We start from the raw sequence: 24,165 nt of genomic DNA on the forward strand, positions 1-24,165 counted from the left end.
CTTGGTTTGTGAAATCCAACAAGTTTTGGTAATCTGTAAAAACTTCAATTTCATTTTTTGAACTTGTAAAATAAGTTGGATTTATGGTGTAAAGAGAGTCATAAAACTTATATTTCTAGAATTATGATGAAATTTGATCACCATAATGACATAAATTTAACAAAACACAAACATTTTTTCATATTCTCACTTCTACCGGGTATTCCCATTTGAAGACTGATGTGATACATAATACTATCAAGTGACCACAAAAATTTAGTAGAAAAGAAAAATGTTTTTCTAGTTAGAAATGGAGAAATAGATACTAAAGGAAAAATAGCAACTACAAATCAAAGAAAGACGGACCAAGATAGTCAAAAGAAAGAGAAAAAGAGAAACATAAAGCAGTCGATCATACAGTATACATATTGAGCATGCCAAGAAATCCTAGCTAAAATTTCTGGTGGACCTCCTACGGCACCCATTAGTAGATACAGATTTAATTTCATTCAACAAATTAATTTATGAACTTTATGTTTGTCTCGCTAAGAACACGACCATATACCAAATGGTCAATATTAATCATCCATGTAATTTGCTCTATGGGATATTTGCAGACTTTCAACGGAGGCAATTTCTTGGCATGGTGAATCTGGAAGCTTCGAAATTTGTCTGCTATGCCTGTTCCACTACTGACATTTAGGCTTTTTGATCATGACAACTAAATATAAGGTAATACGTCACATTCATTGATATTATAAAATATCATATGAAATTGTTTATCTTATATTGTTTTGTCGTTTGGCTACCTGGTAATCATACACAATTTGCATCAAGTGTAGGTGTGAATACACTATTTTATTTAGGAGCCATCTGATCACCATATCCGGGTGCGGTATTTTCTCGCTGCGTTGAAGGCCTATTGGTGGCCTTCGACTGTTATCTACACTTTGGTCAGATTGTTGTCTCTTAAAATTTGACATATTCCTCATTTTCATTCTCAATTTAATTTGAACCGTAATTCTTAATTTTAGTATTCTTCGTGTATTTGAGTTAAGAAATTGCAGGGTTTGTTTTTGTCATTACTACGACTACTTTATTTAAATTATAATCAGTTGTTCGAGTCTTATACTGTCATACATGAAGAAGAAGAAAATGAACGCGACACATCCTCTGTAGAATGTTGACAACTCTCCTGCACGCTTGATTTTTTATTCGTGGTGAACTCTGGGTAATATGTAATATTTTGACTTGAGAGTCTTGAAATCATCGATGGCCATAGAGAACTGACATACGAAGCAGATGACTTCATTACTACAGTATTTTAATTGATATAAAGCTATGCAATTTTAAGCATCTATCATATATTATGTTTTAAAACATCTGATACTGTTTGAAGGCATTAATACGTCATTTCCTCTGTAGGACATTTTTATTTCGTACTCCTGGCTCCGTCTCCCGCCATCATGAAAACTGAACAGAGGCTTTGTGTCACATGATCCACGAGAACCATCAGAAAAGGTCATCACGCCCAGCCATTTATCACTCAAAGTGTACATTTAGGAGGTCACGTGAGAATGCCGATCACATTTAACAGAAAGATGAATACGCTTTAATTTGGAAGATGATAGGCTTAAAATTGATATTCATAAACTAAATTTGGAGTTTTTTCATGAAGTCGTTGTATCGTTGTATATTATTTAGATCATAATCTTGATTTGTTGGGCTATAATTAGGTGGTAGTTCACGTGTATGCTTGTTTTTTGCAATTTATGATTATTTATATTACCTTTTTGGAATATAAATGTGAAATTTGGTAACAATACATGACATGCTGCCAAATTTTCATAACAATTTTAGAAATGTTAATAGAGGTCGGGTTTTTTTAAATCTCATAATGCTTTGTGCCTGGACGACATTTCAAATTTTGCAAAATATATTTCACAACAGCTGTAAAGACGAAAATGGGCTGATTGTCACTTCTTATATTACGCTATTACACTTATTATCTAGTTTTAAATGTTAAAGAGAACAATTTACCCCATTTAACATAAGAACCTATATGTGTAGAGTAATATCCTATAAAGTATGATTATATTACATTTGTGAAATTTTATTATTTGTTTATTTTTGTTAAGTTAAACGTTTTTTGACAAATGAGTTCATTACTCTATAGGTTTTTTTATTCGGTAAAAGAACGTTTCACTGCAAGTATCATTAAATATATAAATATGTAAAATAGATATAGGAAGATGTGGTGTGAGTGCCAATGAGACAACTCTCCATCCAAATAAAAATTTAAAAATTAAACCATTATAGGTTAAAGTACGGCCTTCAACACGGAGCCTTGGCTCACACCGAACAACAAGCTATAAAGGGCCCCAAAATTACTAGTGTAAAACCATTCAAACGGGAAAACCAACGGTCTAATCTATATAAATGTATGGTTTACTTCAAGGGTCTAAAATTTGTATAGCTACAAATGTACGTTTTACTGCAAGAATCATGAAAAAATAGCTATTCCTGTATGTTTTACTCCAAGGAAAATTTAAAAAGGAAAGTCCGTAATCAAATTGCAAAATCAAAAGCTCAAATTCATCAAACAAGACTGGTGTCTTCAATAAGTAATACATTTTTGTATCCATAAATGTATGTTTTATTGAAAGTGCCATTTTAAAGTCATAGCATAAAATGTACGTTCTACTGCAAGTGTGATTTTAAAGTAATAGCTATAAATGAACGTTTTACTGCAAGTGTTATTAACTGATTATAATATACAATGTACATTCTAATGCAATTGTCTTTAAGTAATTTAGCTACAAATGCCATCATGCCTTACATTTTGATATTCAATTTCTTTTTAACATTTTGCGAATACGTCTTCCAGGAATTTAATTGGTTTCATTTCATCCGATGTTACATGTGACGTGATGGTTGACGCGATTGACTTTCAATCTCGATATAGGCAAAGCAAAACGGGGTTCTAGATTCTCTCTGACTATTTTTTTGGAACTGACGAGTCATTTAAATTTTCGGAATAAATACTTAAACATTTATGTTGAGATAGGAAATCAGACGAATTTCATAAGTCGGGAAAAGGACAGTCTGATGAACTGGCAGATTTTGAATAACTTGAACAAACCAAAAATTCCCAATCCAGAAAATAATAATCTCTGATTTTAGTGAATGATATAACATTTAAGATACACCTACTATACTTATTCATCGATTTTTTTTTTGCATCTTAATTAGGTTAATATTTTTAACCTTGAGTGAAACATGTAAACCAAAACATTATGGATACTTTTGTTCTTGTACTTCCTTCAGACACGGAATGCCAGAAGTGCGAATCGAACATACTTGATTTGATAGGGAAATGTTTTTTGATTACCTACCTGAAAAAATACGACCTTCTGCAATGAGCCAAACATACACCATATAATAAGCAATGATTGGACCGGGATGAGAAGAGAAATAATTCAAAATTCCAAACGATAATCCTGGTTTATACTAAATCAAAAACCGAAAAAACATTTGTCAGAAAGAAACAAATAACAACTTGATCGAAAATCCTGGATTTGAACATAAAGAATGTTAGGTGCGCTTTCAATCCTCCTTTTACATGGAACAGGTTTATAAGAACACATACAGTAAAGAATGAACTGTAACAACTAATGAATTTGTTTTCCACAACAGTCTCAAAAAGAACCTTTGAAAGCCTGAATGCATACGAAGTAAGAGAATCTGGTTGTAAGAGTTGAGAGGCAATAGTAATTTACTGTTGTAGATTCCTTTAGTTCAGGACTTCTTATTATTCTGTTTTTCACTGTCGAAAAATCCGGCATGACACTCCATTCAGCCATTGTCGCACCGGTTAAGCATGACATTTGTTAAAATTCACACTGGTTTTTTTTTTACCTTTGATTCATATGTTTTTATTATGAAATGAGATTTGAACATTCCTTAACAACTATCAAATGCTTTAAATTTATAGAGCAAGTATTTAAAAAAAGGATTTATGTTTGTTTTTTTTCATATAAAAAAAGAATCCCTAGTTCTATTGAACGGATTGTTTAAGCTTTTAAATTAGATTTTGCCATTAGTTTTGATGATCTTTGATTAGGTACTTTCCATTTTGAATTTTTCTCGGAGCTCGGTATTATTGTGATTTTACTTTAAAATTACAATCATAAAGCTTTCAAATATATATATAGAAAATTCAATGCTAAAATAAGCTATTGATAAAAAATATAAATATTCATAGCAAGAAATCATCATCCTTTTCCAAACGGTTGAAAATGATCTTCTTCTTATTAATTTAGTTATTTTTTAATAAAAAAAATCACGATGACCTATGGCGAGCAATACTAGTAGTTATAAAGTAAACAATTATGAAATAAATCATGATTTGAAAATAAATTTAATATACAGTATGGCTTTTGCAGATAATAGCACGAAAAAAAACCCAGAAATTACGCAATACTATGGTGGCCGGTTAAGGCCATTTCACGTTTTTCTTTTCTTTCCGATTTCGCGTTTTCGCGTTTTTGACTTCGCCATTTCGCGTTTTCGCCCTATAAAATATGAAATGCGAAAACGCGAAATGGCCTTAACCGGCCACCGTACAATACGACTAAGGCAATGAGTGGTTTACTTTTTCGTCCTTCAATGTAAGATTATCATATTAGACTGTTTATACTGTATGTCCTTGACCAAATATTTCATAACAATTTTTACTTACGATGGGTGTATACCCATTTACCTTGAAAGAGACAAAACCATAACAGTCAAACCTTTGTGCATCATGTCCTAAATCAGCATCTAGTATCGTTTTAAAATTTATTTCATTTTAATAAGATTCATTTTACGGATAACTGGTATTTTATTCATAGGTCCCTGGGTTTGTTAATTTAATTTTGAAGGAAAAAATATCCCGTTGTCAAATTTGATGTATGACGTTTTTGTTCGTGATTGTGAACTAGTGTATTTTTAAAATTTTCGTTGAAATGGTATAATTATAGATGATATTGCGTTATAATGGAGCACATTTTGTGATTTTTATGGCGACTTATGTCCCAAGGTTAAATCACTGTTATGGTAATTACTGAATGATCGTACATTAAAACCTAAATATTTTGAATTTTATGTCCTTTAATAAACAACACTTGGTACTTGTGAGTCCATTGACCGGGTTACTTTTCTATATACTTTCATTTAAAATAGATTCAGATGAGCTGTAAACACGTATACATGGTTAATTTTCTCATGGGGCCACAGTTATTTCGTTGTGCATTTCTTTTTAAGACAAAAAACGCAAATTCCAAAAAAATCGCACCTGCTTTATTTCATTTTTTTTGTACAGTGTAGTGTACTGCTTTTGAAACAAATCATATAAATTATAAAAAAAAGTCTATCAGCTCTAACTCAAAATTTGGGTTATTGTAATGTTTTAAAAGGGAACTGGTTTTTTTTTGACAGTGTCAGACCTTCTTTTTTTTTTACCTTTTCAAAATGTACAAACACACTACTTTACATAACTTTGAAATCAGGAGTCGGTTTCACAAAACAACTTACGACTAAGATTGGTCTTTAGTCATTCACAAATTAGTATACTTACGATCAATCTTAGTAGTAATTTTGTTTCTGTGAAATCAACTCCTGTGCCCCAATTTAATTTTAAAATCAATTTCATCCGCCTTCTTATAAATTTTTTGCACAAAATATCAATTATAAATAGATTTGGAAGGTATACACTGTCCACACAAGGAACTCTAAACGAAGATAACTGCGACCTCAGGGACCATGTATATGAGTTTAAAAACCGCTCCAATTGATCTCTGCAGCATATACACAATAGGTGTTGGTACTTTTATTTATTGATGACAAAAAGTAGCATTTCATTTAATTTTTAAATGTTTTCGTAATATTTACTTTTTGAAATAGTCATACAAAAATCCAATTATGTACCCTAGTAAGAATAAGTTACATTTGCGTTTAAAAAGAACGCATAAAAGATACCTGGCTATGTTATTTAATACGCCAATCAAATGACCCTAACGTAGCTTACAGCTATATGGTGTCATTAAGTATATGTATTATATACTTTTAATCTTACACGAACGCTTTAAACCCAACAGACGTCTATCTATAAAAAAGTGACCGATTTTGACATTTCATCATTCGGGATAGCCATCGGGAATAATTGTTTATCTTTAATAAATGAGCAACATCTTTCTGAAGCATTAATAATAATTAAATTTGCATATCTTTAAATATTTAGGATCGTCTTATTATAAAAGAAAATAAGTGTATTGGTTTTTGCTGTCACTTTTGACATGTAAGGCATGTGACTGTTATGTTTATTTTTATCATTAACGATAAAAATGTTTTTCTTTGATCCAATGTGAAATATGTTGTCTATTCCTCAAGCTCATAGACGTTAAAGGAGCCTGTACTTTTAAAGACCTTTGATATGCTATTTGGTGTGTACAGAATTCTATAAATAGATGATCACAATCTAAACTAGAGGTACTACGAGCAAAGTTTAAAAAATAATAATAATAGCAATCCTTTTGCAAAGTCCGTTTTTTTTTAGGCTATGTATGGTAAAGATTTTTAGAACATATTCAATAGTTATGATAAGTGATTTAGGAGGAGACGTCCCAGATACACATTTGTACGATATGAGTCTTGCTCATGGTTGAAGTTTGAACAAGACCCATATTTATTTAAATACTCGTCATTTTACCTCTGGTAAAGTTGTCTCATTTGTAGTAATTCCATGTTATGTGTAGATATGAAGGAATCAATTTCACTAAAAAGCAAATCCTTCAAATTGAGAAAGGAAATAAGAAGTATAAAAATACACCATATTAGAAAGATTCTATGACATTTCACGCATGTCTGATAAGAGGACCAGAGGCCTGTTTATCGAAACTGTCCTAAGATCGGTCCTAAGAATTTCTTAGGACAGAAGTTAGGATAAAGTTAGGACCGACTTACGACACGTCTCAGCATGCACATCGAAGCTATCTTAGGAATATCTTAGCTAGGACGTCCTAACTGATGTCCTAAGTATTAGCGGAAAAGAAAATACAAATCGAATATGAAAAAAAAATAGTTATGATATAATATTTTATCAATAATTTTATTTCAAATATGGTTAATTAGAATCTAATAACTAATATGTAGTTTTAAATTAAAGGTAATAAATATTTTTTTGTAAAATAATAGTACATTTAAACTGTATGAAACAAAACATGACACAAAAATTAAAAAAAATTAATAAACTAACTGTAAACAAGATATATAATACGTAAAAATCACAACATATTTTTGAGTAAGTTAAATTCGAAGTTTCACATTTTCATTCTTTAACAGTGCAAATGCAAATCTCGTGCATTATTCATATCATTACGGAGAATTCCAACTATTTTTACTAATGTTTTAAAAATAATACGCGTGAAAATGAACAAAAGACGAAATTCGAATGTATTCTAAAGTTAGGACCATCATAATAAAATTGAGAATGGAAATGGGGAATAAGACCATCTTAAGACACGTAAATTGGTATCCTAAAGTTAGGACAATTCCTAGGATTTTCCTAAGTTGCGACATGTTTGATAAACCCATTTAGGACTAAGATGTGTCCTAAGTTGTTCTTAGGACACCTCCTAATCCTAAGAGAGCTTCGATAAACAGGCCCCATGAAAACAGCGGTACAAACGGATGAACTAACCAACAGACGGTCTAACTACCCAATCAATATATGACACCCGGTCGGAGGTACATTTAATAATAATTTAATGTTAAATGTTATATGTAAGACGTCTTCTGATTGGTTTATAGTGTTTTGCCTATCAGCTCAAAGACATAAATTTGTCTTGTGACCGTGACGTCATCAATATTTTTCATGAATTTAGTTAGAAGGGATGACTATAATATTTTCCCTGTCAATGCGAAATAGCATAAAAAATGTGGTGCACACTTAAAAAAGAACCCGCTATGCAGGTCATATATACAGACAAAATATTACATTCATTCCTCAAACGGACACACAATAAAAGAGGGACGAAAGATACCAGAGGGACAGTCAAACTCATAAATTGAAAATAAACTGTCAACGCATTGGCTTAAAATGAAAAAGACAAACAGAAAAACAATAGTACTCATGACACAGCATATACAACTAAGGAATAAGCAGATCCTGTTCCACATGTGGCACCCGTCGTGTTGCTCATGTTATAACAAATCCGGTAAATAGTTTTATTCGGTAGGTCACAATCATGAAAGGGAAGGGGATTGTAGTTATGACGTCAGGAACATATCCGATATAATCTCATCTTCGCTAGCCAAGGGTTACGATCCACTCCCGCTCTCTTCACCCTTGGCGGATTGAGATAAAATTTCGGAGAAACAAGCTAAGGATTTTTATTGGTTGCAGTCAAAACTCGCTGCATCCAATCAAAATGCGCCTGTAACATGATCACGTGTAAATGTATAAAGTGTTTGTAAACAATTTCCACGTGTTTTTTGTGCAACAAGCCTTTACATCCCTAAACATACGACTATATTTAGTGAAAACTTGAATGTTTTTAATCAACAAATAGAAGTTCCCGTGTATGTTGCATGCACAAATGCATGACCGTTGACGTATGCTTTCATTTGCGGCTTTACCAAGTGTGTAGAATCTAGACGCTACCGTGTTTTTACCTCCAAATTGAAGAGTTCAAGTGCTATCATTGGTCAAGACTAATGTATTCGGAATTGGCGTGATTTTTATCTTCCGGTAGATGGCGCAACATTGTTATCACAAATGTTGGCTAAATCCGCCAAGGGTAAAGAGAGCGGGAGTGGATCGTAACCCTTGGCTAGCGAAGATGATATAATCTGTGAAACGGTTATTCCATAACGGTCAACCAACTCATGATGGCGTCCGTAAAATTTACGAAGGGATGATTTCAACTTCACCATTTGGAATTCTTAGTATAATAGCTTCCTTGTAAGCAGCAACCCTCTATCAAGAAAATCATGATAGGAAATACAAGCACGGGAGTATCGTATCAATTGGGAGATATTTACCCCGTATGCAGATGCTGCTGGAATTTTGCTTCTTAGAAATGGAAAGTTCACAATTGGAAAGCTGAAATCATCTCTTTTGTCGTAAAGTTTTCTTTTCAACCGACACTCATTATCAATAATCAACCGTAAGTTTAACGTTTCCATTTCTGTCATTGTAATTTTGTTCCTTCAATGGTAGAGTATTATGTAATCCTCTTAAATATTTTTTCGAATAGTGGAACGGTTAAACGATCACGATACAGAAACACAACGAATGGAATAACTAAAGAACAAATATATGCCTATTTGTTTGATAAACGCCCGTGAGACAACCACCCAACAAAAATTCAAATGGTCTTAAAAATTAATTCAATAATTAACAAAGGCGAGTGTCTGCATGCTTTTTATCAACTCGATATGAGCCATGCATGGTCAGATCATATGCTTTTGTACGTCATACGAGTTCGTACTATGCCTGCTTTTTCGAAGGAAATTATGACGTCACACTATATTTTCTTAATAGCACGAAAGTCCATGAGACTTGGATATGTTTTGTTGTCTTGGCTCCCATACACTACTATTTATTTTGTATTGCCACAAGCATCACTGAAGAGACATGTATTGTCAAAATGCGCATATGGTGCAAGAAAATTGGTACCGTTAATTTTATTCTAGGAGTATCAATAGTTAAAAAAGAACACGTAGAAACATTGCATATTTGAAAGTAGGTCAGTATTTTGATAGATGTTGCAAGAAAAGCCAGGTGTAGATGAAAACGAAGTAACAAGGCGTATTTTATATTAATGTTTGTTGGTCAATAACTTGAATATTTGCCTATCCAATATGCAAACGATACGCTGCTTGCGTGGTAATGTCAAATTTTTATTATTTCAGGTGTCAACGATATAGATGTACATGTACTCAATAAAACAAACGATGTTTTGTTTTGAAAAATGCAGATGTTAAGATCTGCTGTCTATAGCTAGTAAACAGATGTACAAGAAAAAAATGCTAACATACATCATTTTCACCATTTGTAGAGAAAAAATATTTACTAGTACTTATTTAACCTTTAAAAGGTTACAACAGTTTAATACTATTACGTTATATAACTTAAATACCAACACGCAAAACGCCCGACATTAAATCACAACATATCATTATCAAGATTTTGCTGATCAAAATTAAGAATAAGGACTGAAATTTGCAAATTACTCAATACAATATAAGGAGATATGGTAGGATTACAAATGAGAGCAATCCAACAGCCAGTAAACAAATGACGTAGATATCAAATCAATTGTTTTATAATGTGATTGCGATACAAAGTGCAATAAGCTAAATCTTTCAAAATCGTCAAAAAATCAACATACAAGTGCCATAAAAAGCGAAACATACTCTGTGTTGAAGGTTGTACCTTGACCTTTAACGGTTTACTTTACTCAATTGTTATTTGGATGGAGAGTTGTCTCATTTGCACCACATCTTCCTATATCGAGTATATACCATATGACGTCAATTCGACAATAAAGTGATATTACCTTCGTTTTAGTGTAATCAAACCGTTTGGAACTATAAGTGCATTAGATACTAGTTAAGAAGTCATCCCCATTTGGCAGAATATATAAGAGACACTTATCCAACTGAAGGTGTTACTAGTTCATCTTTTTCTTTCAGACAATAAACCATCTAAAGACGATGCCATTTTGTTAGAAACTACCAAGGGAAGAACATTTATTTAAAGGAAATACATATTCGTTATATATTATCTGGATAAAGGGTAATCCATCCCAAGCAGGACGAAATACATCAGATAACAGTATTAGAATATAGAGTAAACAAACGTAAGGAAATAGCAATTCGCAAGATTCTAAAATAAAAAAAACAAAAACAAAAACATCTTAAAGAGAAACTAATACTTTAGATACTATATGAAAAAAAAGAACACAGTTAAAATGAATAACAGTTCGTCAGATACTTAACGAAATGACAGTAAACCATCTGAAGGAAATAACAGCTTGTCAGATAGTGTAAGAAAAGACAGTACACCATCTGATTGAGATATAATTTTGTTAGTAGCTATAGGAAAAGACTATAAACCATCTAACGGAGATATGAATATTACGATGCTTTAAAGGGAGTCAATACAGTGAACCAACACAAGGAGACACTAATCATCAAAAGTGAAGACGATAATCCATTTAAAACAAATCAATACGTCAGATACAAGGATAATGCTATCCACAAAGGAAAAGACGCGAGCTCGTCGAAGAAAAGTACATTTTAATCTTCCAACATTTCAACGCCAATCAAGCGATGAAATATAAAAAAAAAACTTATTTCGTCATGAAATAGTGCACAGTATCGTTAGATTCATTTAATACCAAACCGCAATAACGGACAATGCTACCCACGAAAGAAAAGTAATAAACTTGTCAAAGACAAACACATTTTGACCTTCCAACATTCCGATGCCAATCGATCGCTGAAATATAAAAACTTTATTTCGCCATGGCAAAGTGCGTAGTATAGTCAGAATGTAAACCACAATGGCGAACATTGTTATCGACGAGAGAACAGGCGTGAATTTGCCGAAGACAAATACATTTAACCAACCCCCCTTCCATCCTAACATTCAGATGCAAATTTATCAATGAAATATAAAAAAAAAACTATTCCGTCATGACAAAGTTCACTTTATGTTTCAATTTACAAAAACAAAACCAATCCTAGTGTCGACGAGGGTATGGTTTATATCTTCATGTATTTACACTTCAAATAAATCCAATTTTTCTTGTGATAAATTCTATCTTGGTCTAGATATAAGTATGCAAATGCAAATTCAGATTACATCTTTCTCTTTTTTAGTTCGTTTTCATTGCATTAAGTTGAGAATATCTCATGAGACGTTTTATTGCATCAGCGGCACAAATATAGTTTAATATAACAAATGCTACTCTAAAAAGGGAGCAGAACATAACTGTATACACAGGAAGAAAATAGTCTGTTACCACAGGAAGAAAACAATCTGTTATCTTAATGTTGAAATACTTTTTTTTTTTATCGTTTTGTTAGATAGTTCCATCTAAGTATATAGATAAGAGAAAAGGGAGGCATGGTGTAAAGGAAATTGCGAAAGCCAAAATCGCAATGCACTAAAAAGATGCACAGAGGACAAACAATATACAATCTTTGAGATAACAGTGTCTCGTTGTTTTCGTTTATTTGTTTTGAATTCCTGTCGCGTAATGTTTTCATTTTAAGGGTATTTTTTTACATTACTATACAAGCGAGAGGTCTGGTAACCATAAAACAGGTTCAACCCCAAAAAAATTTCTTAAAACGTCATGTACTAAGACAGGAATACAACAGTTGTGATCAAATAGTCCGTTTCTATGGTTTCTTTGATTCTGTAGCATTTCAGTGTTTCTTTTATTCCATTGTTTTTTTAATTACAGTTGACGGTTTTCAACGGTTTTGGTTTGTGAAGATCCAATTCAAGAACCAGTGATGAGTTTTGTGTTGCGTCTGGCGTACAAAATTGTCAGTCTTGTATCTTTGACGAGTTTTCACACCAATTCTTGACCACTTGACCAACAATGGAAGATGTTTCTGACTTTGAACTGGCACATGGAGTAAACAAGTAAATCTGTTTTTTGTAATTTTATTTATACGTAACAACAAAAACGATTTTTAACATAACTTATACAGTATCTAGTAACCAGAAGAAAAAAAACAATAATATTGACTGTTTCTATAGTAACAAACATAATTCTGCAAGTTTTCAATGCCTAAATAAACAATTTATCGTGTCTTTGAAAACAATACCATTTTAGGGATATATCTGTTAAAACTAAAACTGCATTAAGTGTGGATCAAATAGAATTTGTTAAGAAGGCTCATCGCTGGTATTGACTTGCAGAAACATAGAAAATAAGAATATTATGAAAATGGATTTCACGTTGAAATACTTTTTAGTCAACCTAAACAACAACAAAAACATGTATCACAAATTCATAAATAGCCAACAAACTGAATTCATTTATCCAACAAATTGTTAAAATATTTCATTATTTTTCTTCAAGTTAGTACTTATATAAATGAAAAGAATATTTCACAAAATGATATGAAATCCAACCACAACTTCTTATTATAAGAATATGTTGTTATATCCATATGAAATATTTTACTGGCACAGTATTACATGTATCACATAAAAGATGTGAACTGCAAACGTTTTCATTGTTTCTGTTGTTTGTAACACATGTTGATTAAACAACAAAGTTTACAGGTTGAATTGTCTGGATCTTTTAAATTCTTTATTCATCTTGATTTTCTATACGTCAACAATGCTATGTATGTGCATTACCGATAACCTCGGTTTGGAGCTACTTTAACGTACATTTATACAGTTCTTGAATGATATATATCAGACATCAAATGATAAGTGAAATGTACACCAAGTTACAAGAATAAGTTGATGCAAACACACTCAATAAATATAGTAATATCATCACAAACGATATTTTAAACGAAATATATACACCATGTCTTGTTCCTATAGGCATCTCTGAGATTCTATTCAAAATATGAAATACTTTTATGAACTTATTATGTTTTGTTGATGAATCATGGTCCTTGAAGACACCAAGAAGGTAATGTGTTTCTTACTTATATCATTAAGTCTTAGGACTATAGGACTTAATGACAACAGATGGATATGTAAGAAATAGTTTAACGTATACGCATATTATCACTAGCGCACAGTTTGCTAGTAAAGCAAGATATTCTGGAAGTTGAAAACAAGCATTAAGTTCATAAACTAATATGTGTACAAAGATCAGATCAAAAATGTTATTTCTTCTTTCAATTATTTCTTATCACACAATCGTAGATCTACATTTCCAAAGACAAAATTTACAACTACAAATACTGAAATACAGAACCTAAACTTTAAACAGACTTTAAATGACAGAAAAAGACCGAAAAAAGGAAAACTGTTGACCTAAATACGTTTAAACAAAAAAACAAAAAATACCTTGTATATATTACAAGCAAGTCAATTTATTCTTCACTTCAAACGCTTATATTGGTTCTTTAAAAAAGTTGAATCGTCAAAAAGTACATAAAATTTGAAACCACTTAAGGTTGTCTAAATTACATCTATACAAAGAGTCATGCAATTTGCATTTGTTTGTGTCACACCACAGATAAATTTTAACACTAAAAAGAAACCCTCAATAAAAGATTGTTCAAGGTTGAACATAGTTTGAAATTATCACCTTTATATACGTGGTGCGTCAAAAAGGTCTAACACTTGAATCAAATGAATGTATGAACCTGAACATCACTAAGTGCATTCTTACTTTATCTGAAAACTATTACCCTTAAATTCTCGTAAACAGTTTTACAACTTAGGCAGTGCGGATACATATACCCTGTTATATAGAATAGTCCGTCCATGTAATTTGAAGAAACTTTAAATGTTATTGTCTTTAAATAAAAATAAATATTATTCAATTGAAACATGTTTGTTTGCTTTATTTTGAAATTTAAAATTTAAAGTAGATAAGTTGAAAAGATTTCAAATGAGATTCATGTCCCATATTACTACAAGGAATATTTATATTTTTAAATTATTTGTTTTTGTTTATTCACACTACAAACTGTAAATCATCACGATAAATATCAAAGTAATTATATGCAATTTGCTTCAATTTCATAATATTGATAAATATGACTTTTAATGAAGTACACATTGTAAGGATATTAAACAGAGCTTTGAAGAAATGCTTGAGAGCGGCGCGAAATCTAAAATTCGTTTTGTATAAATTATTAATTATTGTAGAACATGGGATGTTTTCAATATACAATATTATGGAACATAACATAGTTTCTTTCCATGAGGATATCACATGCTTTTGTAATATGTCATGTGATTATCCACGTGTCCAGCACTTAGGTTCTCAAAGACATATAACAAACTACATATCTTTACCTGGATGATATTATTATCATATTTATAATAATGAAATTTATTATATAATAATATTTGTTTGTCATCATGATTATTTCATACTAACAAGTTTCATCAAACCGACTCTCACCAGATGAACTATAATTTTATAATGTATATACTTAAGTAATGTTTAATGAACACAATTCATCTCTTATACACTATAAAATGTGTCTTTAACATTTGTAATGTATTTGTAAACTTCTACTGGTTCTCTAGCTGTATTTGGCGTACAACTCGTACCAGTTTTTTTATGTACTTGAAGCTTTCTACGAAACTATCCATTCTGCTATCGTGTTGGCACAGTGAGGGATAACTTAAATGTCGTATATTTGATACAATATAATTATCTCATATGAGGTATTTACGAAGTACTAGGCGTTTTATATGTAAGATTGGTCCAGTCAACCTTGTATGTCACGTGTCTACACGAAAATCGAAATCTGTCTGACATCATATGTCACATGGTGCTTTATTATATATGTTTTCAAACTCCCTCACGTTTGTAGATATATTCCATATTAAAATGGATATATTTGCCACTAATGTATAAAAGTAAAAAAAATCGTCATATCGATAAAAAAATATCACATTCTCTGTCATGAAAAATATATGATTGTTACGTCATACATTTGGATTTATGAGTATTTATCATGCATATACCATCACCTCGCACAGGACCGCACTAAAAAGTCTACTATAACTATTAGACGCACCCCACGCCTCTATCAATACAAATCGTCCCTTTTGCGGTCGTACACATTGCATGTGTATTTTGTCTGAAGATAAAGCACCATTTATTTTTGTTATGTAACCACACATATTTCCAGTCACACTCGAATCATCGTCTCCTTTCGACTTATCGTCGACATATATTACTAGTCTATCTAAATTATTTAAATGTTCTGATGTTGCTGTATCTTCTGAAAACAAAAAGAATGATCAGATTAAAATAAGTAAATTAAGTTAGGAAAAGGGACTAATATGAACATTCAAATGTTCTTCAATATAATGGAATTTTATGAAACGGTCATACAAGCGCGAGTGTCACATTACCCTAAGACGTGTCAAGGTACTTTTTTTTCTTTTATCCCAAATTCATATATATGGTTTTGATGTTATGTTTGTTATTCTCATCGGATTTTGTCTAATGTTTAGTCCGTTGCTGTTTGTGTTACATTTTAATGTTGTTTCGTTGTTCTTGTCTTATATTTAATTCGTTTTTTTTTTTTAGTTTGTTACCCCGATTTGTTTTGTATCCATTGATATACGAGTTTTGAACAGCGGTATATTACTGCTGCATTTATTTAGCTAGTTATAAAACCAGGTTTACTCCACCATTTTCTCAATGAGAAAATACCTTTACCACGTCTGTAATATGACATTTGTTATCAAATCGTTTAATGTGTTTGAGCTTTTGATTTTGCCTTTTGGTTAAGGACTTTCCGTTTTGAATTTTTCTCGGAGTTCGATGTTATTTTACCCTTTGTTTCGGATATATCTTTACTTAAATTGATTTTAACAGGACTATTCTTAGAGCAACCACATTGATTGAGGTGGTATCATGTTTCAAACATCTGACTTTCTTCTAATTAGTACAAGTTGTATCAAAGATTTGATGGTGAAGGTAAGTCATGACTAATTGTTGTATGTCGTTTTTTCCTTTCAATTTCCAGTTGCAAGTTATGTGTAAGTCGTATAGTAAGGTTGTACACATTAAAATGGTGTTTGTTCCTTAAAAAGGGTTTTGTGTTATACTCAGACATTTTTACATTGATGCTTCAATTTTAAGAGATTTTAATTTGGTATCTTTCATATCATAATTGAAGTTATCTATTCCCAAGATGATTTCTGTTTTTGGTTTTAAAAACAGTATTTTAAAATATATGCTTTTATGCTCTACATAGCTACATTGTACGTTTGTGTATTAAAGGTATTAACATAAATAACGAACCCACGGTACATTTAAAAGTGGAATTTCATTAAACTAGCCAAACCCAAGTGATCGACAATACCGATCAATGTAATGTTATTTAATTACATGTTCATAGTTTCTACATACTTTTCTCATCAAATCCTTGCCAGGTATAAATAACAACACCCGAAACGTCAACATTATGTCCTAAATCAACCGTCCAAACTGGATTATCTCCATAAATATTATCTAAGATGGTGCACCGGTGAACATCCTGGTCGATGAATCCGTCTACTGCCCTTGATGCATGTCCTTGAGTGATTCTGTTACGGATGTGTCTTTTATAATGACGCTTGCTGTTTATCCAAGCCTCCTTTTTAAATGCTAAATTTTCAACTGAAAAAAAAACATAAATGATTTTGCTTTCATAATTCTTAAAAATCAAAGTCGGTTTATACTTATGTGCTTCAATCATTAGTGTTCAATAAAATATCAACAAATCAAGGTATGCTTTGCCTTTATTGAATCATCTTCTCAAAAAATTAATTCATTGCGCAAGACATTAATCATATCTAGTTTAAACCGTTATTGGGTAACCTTTTATAAGGTATAAATAGAATCAATCGTCTATTCATATGGAACAAGTAAATTTGAAATATGAGACATCGTTTTCTTAAGATATATCCATATTTTAATTTAAATACGGAAGACAAATTATAATTTTATGTAAAAATATCTATAGGGAGTTGAATGAATTATAGTTCCCCTCCCCTAATGGTGTATCCTGGTGCGTGTAGCAATATACCAGAATGATGCTTGCACAAACAAAACTATTTACCAAAGGTAATGGTCTTTAAAGTTTTGTCTAATGCCAAAAGGGTTTTTCATTGAACTTAAAAAATATCATCATTACATTGTTGTGATTAAAACACTTAAAAATGGAAAATTAATGATATGAAAACTGTATAAACATATTTACTTACCACAAGGGGTGTCTTCGTTTACACGCATGAACTGATCGCCACAAGAACCTAGTAAACAAAAACGTGCACAGTTTTATATTAATGACATCAGTGCCATATTAAACATAATATAATAGAAAATTAAAAACTGTGATTTTATTAATTTTCGTGGGTACAAATTTTCGTGGATAGAGGAAAACTTTCACTTCAGTGGATATTTAATTTCGCGGTTTTGCTAAAGTCTGCATAGAACATGAACAAGTATATGGCACATTTGTGGTTCACCTGTACCAACGAAATCCATGAAAACTGGTGCCCATCGAAAAATTATGAAACCTCAATAGTTTCGAATGTATTTAAAAAAGGATAAAATGAATGTGTATTTCATCTCATGCAGAAAAATGGTAGTTTGTACATTTAAAATCTGACCATTCTTCGATCCTCAACATTATTTTTTTGTTTTCAATGATAGACCACATCTCAAGTTTTTGGTCTGGTACCAAGCAATATTTATCAATTTCCCCTTCTCTGTGAAATAGATAGTTACCGATTGATAGACGCATGGTCCAATCCTTCAGGAGAAGCACACAGAAAAGGTACGTTAATTCACAACATGAAAACACGCATGTATCACACTCTAAATCAGTGTTATGTATTTATTTAACTGTGAATTTTGTGGAGCGTGATTGTGACAGTTATATATTGTTTACAGTGAAAGTTGATTTTCTTTTAAGGAACATTTAAGTCAAATACAATTTGGAAGTAGTTTGCCTTTATTGCATGAAATTAGTAAAGTGTGGTTTTTATTTTTTGCATGCTTCCTACTTAATATAATTACAAAGAACATAATAACTTGAAAATTGTTTGTTTTATTCTAGTAGGTCTTCCAAATGGTACCAACATGTCTCACTGATGCATCGTTTCTCATTAATTAATTTAATTGTAAACAGCTGGTAGATATTAGAGGCAAAGATAAAAGAAGAATCTTTTTAAGATGTTAAAATTAATGTTTACAAGGGCGTAAAACATACAAAAGTAACGTGAAAGATGTTCAAAATGTTAATGTCTTGTTAAAGCAGTAGTGACAATATATATGCCTACATGCGTGACCAGATTTAAACGAAGAAGTAATTTAATGTATCGGAACTAGGGTACTACTTGTAGAGAAATTTTATGTCTTGAATTTCGAAAAAAAGGAATTATATCAACATTGTCTGCACTTAAGAAATCGATATGCTGTAAATTTGCATTAATTTCAATATAAATTTGTTTAAATTTAAATTAATCTTAAATATATGTATATAATCGTTTTAACATGTCAGTAAAATAATACAGCAGGTTACAAAGTTGAAAAGTAGAACTGTAAAAATTCAAAAACAAGTTATCTTATTTGGTTCTTACTGTTTGTTTGACAACAAATGGCATATCAGAGTGCAACATGAGTTTATTTTGAAATCCAGGATAAGAAATTCGAACGAACATATTTTACGCGACATGGTATTAATATGAAAAATTGAGATACAGTGGTTTTTAATTTAACCATATGTTCATTTTTCTTATTTCAAAAGACAGAGCTGGAGTCCAAGTTCAAAGAACTTTCAAACATTTTATAATTCTTGTGAGTTACAGCCTTTGCCCAATAGCATACTTTTAATTATAACTGTACACTTCCAACAGACGCAGACCCTTCACGTTGAGAAATGACTTATATTCATTTACTTTGAGAAAGGCCTTATATTAATTTACTTTGAGAAATGCCTTATATTAATTAACTTTGAGAAAGGCCTTATATTAATTTCAAATACGATTCAGATTACCAGTTCATTTTTCACAAAGTTTAGATACAAGAATATTCTTGTATCTTTCATTCAATATGCTGAAAGAGAGAAATATATGTTACCTGTATGTGGACAGCCTAGAAGTCCAACTCTCATTGATATTTTCCCATGCCATTCTAAAGGATGGAAACGTACATATCTTGCTACGAAAGGTGAATTAATGTAATGTGTACGATCTGTATTTTTATCATTATTTCCTCCGAAAAGCTGAAATAAATATTAATTACAAAAATCAGTCTCTGAAACAAATGCAAAAATGATGCCACCGTAACAAGTGCAAATTGTGTTGTGATGTCATGTAATAATGTGCTCGTGACTGGTGTGTAGGCTATTTCTTGTGTTTGCCATGCAGTTCCAAGTGAACAATGCCCCAATGTGGACATAATATAACAACCATTCTATAAAAACAGCCCGTGTGTTGTGCAGCATTCCGTCCTATAGTTAGTTTTTTTCAGTTAACAACCATGCAACACACTCATGCAATTTTAAAACATGACTTGTATTAAGCGTTAAATAATTCATGATCACATGCTGTGTTATCTTATTATTTGTTAGCTCCCCTTGTAATGTTAGTGGTGAGACATGTTAGTAGGGTGTCGGTGCTGGTGCAAAGGATATATATATATAATAGTCGCATGCTCAATTTACTCGTCAATGACGTAGCAAAGTCTTAAACATAATATATTAGAAATAGACATCTTTACTTAAGTTAAAAAGAAAAATTTTGTCCAATTATACATTTCAATTAGAAAAGTTTAAAAAGCGTTATCTTTGTTGCTAAAGATGATAAATTATTTAGAATATACTTCATCAAATAAATAGAAAGTAATAACATATATACGTGCAATAATCATTTACGAATTTGATTCCTCAGTAATGTCTTACTATGTTTAGTTCGAAACAAAAAAATCACTAATTTCTGTTAAAAGTTAAATAAAATCATCATAGATACCAGGATTGAAATTTTGTATTTACGCCTGATGCGCGTTCCGTCTACAATAGAAACTATCTTAAAACTTAAACTTCCATTTAAGCCTGTATTTGAATTTAGTTGCGCTGCTATTGCTTAAATTGAAAACCAAAATCATTTTCATGGTATAAGTTTAAAATGATACATTGTGAAACAAGACATTAGTTAGAGGACTCAAATTTGTAAGCAGCAAATGGCAATCGGATTTTCGCTCTGAATTCAAAAACAGAAAATACTGGAAAATTTCTACTTTACAGTAAAAGAAAAGGTTCAACGCCACCGTAGTTAGTTCTTACCAGGCCGTCATCCGTGTAAATGTCAGGAATTAATTGCGCAGAGGACGAGTTATATCGGGTCCATAACCATGTATTCAGAGGCTAAAAAACGAAGATTTGTCAGAAAAATCAACTCCAAAAACCAATAGTCAATAAGAAGAGAGAAAAAGAAACTGAGACTTTATCGCTGGATTCGGACGAAGAATTGCTTTACATCAAACTTAGAACTAGGTGAAGTGCTGTGATAACTACGTCAACTTCTGTCTACAACTAAAGTTGTTTTTTTATTAATAGAAGTGAAATTTTGTGAGCACGTATGCGACCTTCTTCCATCCTCCATTGATAAAATCCCAGTATTAAGTATATACAACATTGAAAGAATTCATACAATTGTTAAGTTCAGTTATTTTGTTATTACGCAATACAGCTTTAGAAATGAGGCCTGCTGATGAATTTTGAATCCCTGCTAAGTCTTCTTCTACCGGAAGCGGAAATGACTAACACTGCTGCCACTGGTGAAACGAAGCATAAGCACGCTGTATTTATCTGTGAGAGTATATACATATTGTCGTTGAGTACTTCTGTGAATTTCCTTCAATAAGCTGAATTATTTATTGTAAGTTATAACCATCAAAGCGCATGTAGTTTTGTTTGTATACAATTAATAAGCGATTAAAGGCTTATTAGTTTTTAAGTTGGTTATATGACAAATGGTGTAAGCATGTAATGTGTTACTCGGCATGTTATTTTTCAAAGCTGTGACACATTTAATATGATATCAATTAGGACTTTGAGGTGGAATTCTTGGTAATTTTCTATTCCTACTCCACATCTCATTGGTGTTCTATCTAAAGTAGTTCCTATGATAATCACTCGTATATAAGGGTTGGTTAGACGTATAGTGCTTTAAATATACAACTATCATGTTTGCAAACCCCTTTCAAACAGCAAATTGGTTTCTCTAAAACTATGGATAAGGGTTAACCTTTCCCATTCCTCTTAGTTTAAGTTGGATAATACAAAGGGTTAATTGAATTACATAAGGGATACATTCCCGGGAAATAAACCTCAGCAAATACATAGGTTTAGTGGAGTAATCTTTTAAGCACACAACAAATATTTATTGTTTTAATAATGATAAATTGTAAAGTATTAACACAACTAAAGCATAAACATTTTGTTTTCATTGTGGTAAATATTAAAAACAATTATCTACACAAAGATGCATTGGATACTTATTACTGTATTATAATAATAGTTATCAAAGGTACCAGGATTATAATTTAATACGCCAGACGCGCGTTTCGTCTACATAAGACTCATCAGTGACGCTCAGATCAACAATTAATCATCAATAACTGTGATGAAGAGTTACTGTTACTGAAATGATCTCTTTCTATAAACATCGTCAATTGCAGCCGCCTACATAACTGTGAGTACTGCTACTGCTATTTGCAGATCCACTGTGACGCTACTTCTATTTGTTTCAACTGTGTACTACCGCGAGAGTTTACGACAAAACAAACACACAAAGATTGAACAAAATTTATATTTACAATAATAACACAAAAACTTCACATATCTCAAATATTCATATATTTTTGAAATATGTTCATGTTTTAGTATGTCACTTTTTTTTTATTGCATCTAAACGTGATGAATAAGAGATTGACTTATTGCAAAATTCAACCTTTATGTCTTGCTACTCGTGTTTTGATTGTTGTATATTAGTATGCATTAGGCCTGATTACATGAGTTAGATAAACACACACACTTACCCTGGGTTCCGCATTATGGGCATCTTTATACTGGTACCAGACTTGGGAGTCGTTGCTGTAAGTTATTTTAAATCTGGTAACCCAGTGTTGTTTTTTACTATCTGCTCTGCCTTTAGTTAAAATCCCTGTTATAAGGGTGGGCGGTCCGACATCTATTTCTATCCACTGGTGTTCTACATGTTGTAAATACATACTATGAATTTTTATACATTAGATTATTTTTGATTTTGAAATCATGTTTATCAAAGGCCGAATCATGATTCAGTAAGACAATTGCTTAGTCTGTAAGAAGGATCATTATTACCTCTTTTATTGAACCCACTAGTTCATATAATGGAACTCCTTTCAATTTCTTTTAGTTTGTAAAAACATTTCTGGTGAATATGACAAGGAAAATTAAAATAACATGAATTATTTTCTTTTAACTTATTGTCATACAGGTTATCTTGTTTTTCTGTGTGTTTTTTTTTAATAAGAGTAACCCCAAATACAGCTGAAAACTGACAAGCAAGGAACCACCAATTTTTTATTTTTTTTTAAATATGCATATACAGGTACCAACTATATTGAATTGAATAGAATATTTAGTACAGCTATAAAAAGGTGTAATGTCATAACTATTTATTTATATTATTTTATAATAGTAATCTTAACTAAATATTATTTTAAAGACTTGTATTGTAAACTTGAAATTTAAACATCATTTGCCTGTGTGTGGATTTGAGAGCACTTGCAGTTTTACAACATCTATTACCTTCATACTTTAGGCTTATGTTAAGTAAATACAAAGCAGATAATTATTTAAATTTGAGCACATTTGTATGTGATTTAAACATAGAATTATTGACAATGTCTGTAAAAACATTTAGATGCAAATTTACATACTAATGTTGATTTATAAAACTAGTTTTAAAATTGTTTAAAATGGGTCTTTCGGAAACCTTTCAAAGCATTCCTTTATTGTGACTTTTGTTACATTATTTGTTGCAGTCAGTGGTGATTTAATTTACTTGTTTGTAAAAGTTGTTTGAAAATTAGAAGGTAAACATTGTAAAATAGGTCTAGGTATGTAATTTGGTCGTGGCTAAATCAAATCCTAATGCTATACACGAAATATTGACCACTAGGTCATACCCTTTCAAGGAATGTAAGTATAATATGACCCTGATTTTGTTACAGGATTTTTAATTATTTTATATTATACCACACGCACGTCCTGGAATATTTCATTTCATATCGGACGGTGTATCGAAATTGAGCTTGAATTGGTAGGTATGATATCTCCGAGGAAAAAATACACAATCATAGATAAAATCACTAATGTATAACGCTAGATTCAACAGGTCGTGTCACAATAATGTCTATATACGAT

General features: G+C 31.4%; 1 protein-coding gene across 3 annotated transcripts in view; it reads right to left on the reverse strand.

Annotated features, from left to right (window-relative positions):
* Window positions 1-12,687: 12,687 nt before the first annotated feature.
* The window catches only part of LOC134683070 (lactadherin-like), an 87,628-nt gene continuing 76,150 nt past the window's right edge, over window positions 12,688-24,165 (reverse strand). For 2 of the 3 annotated variants that reach the window (XM_063542121.1, XM_063542120.1), the window contains 6 exons: window positions 22,794-22,966; window positions 21,037-21,117; window positions 19,833-19,977; window positions 17,954-18,001; window positions 17,118-17,366; window positions 12,688-15,978 (listed from right to left, as the gene is read on the reverse strand). In XM_063542121.1, coding sequence (XP_063398191.1) covers window positions 15,707-15,978; window positions 17,118-17,366; window positions 17,954-18,001; window positions 19,833-19,977; window positions 21,037-21,117; window positions 22,794-22,966 — 968 coding nt within the window. In that variant the 3' untranslated portion in view covers window positions 12,688-15,706. The remainder of the gene's footprint in view (window positions 15,979-17,117; window positions 17,367-17,953; window positions 18,002-19,832; window positions 19,978-21,036; window positions 21,118-22,793; window positions 22,967-24,165) is intronic. The other variant, XM_063542123.1, reaches the window with a different exon arrangement.

Source organism: Mytilus trossulus, chromosome 9 (assembly GCF_036588685.1).
Source record: "Mytilus trossulus isolate FHL-02 chromosome 9, PNRI_Mtr1.1.1.hap1, whole genome shotgun sequence".
NCBI lineage: Eukaryota > Metazoa > Mollusca > Bivalvia > Mytilida > Mytilidae > Mytilus > Mytilus trossulus.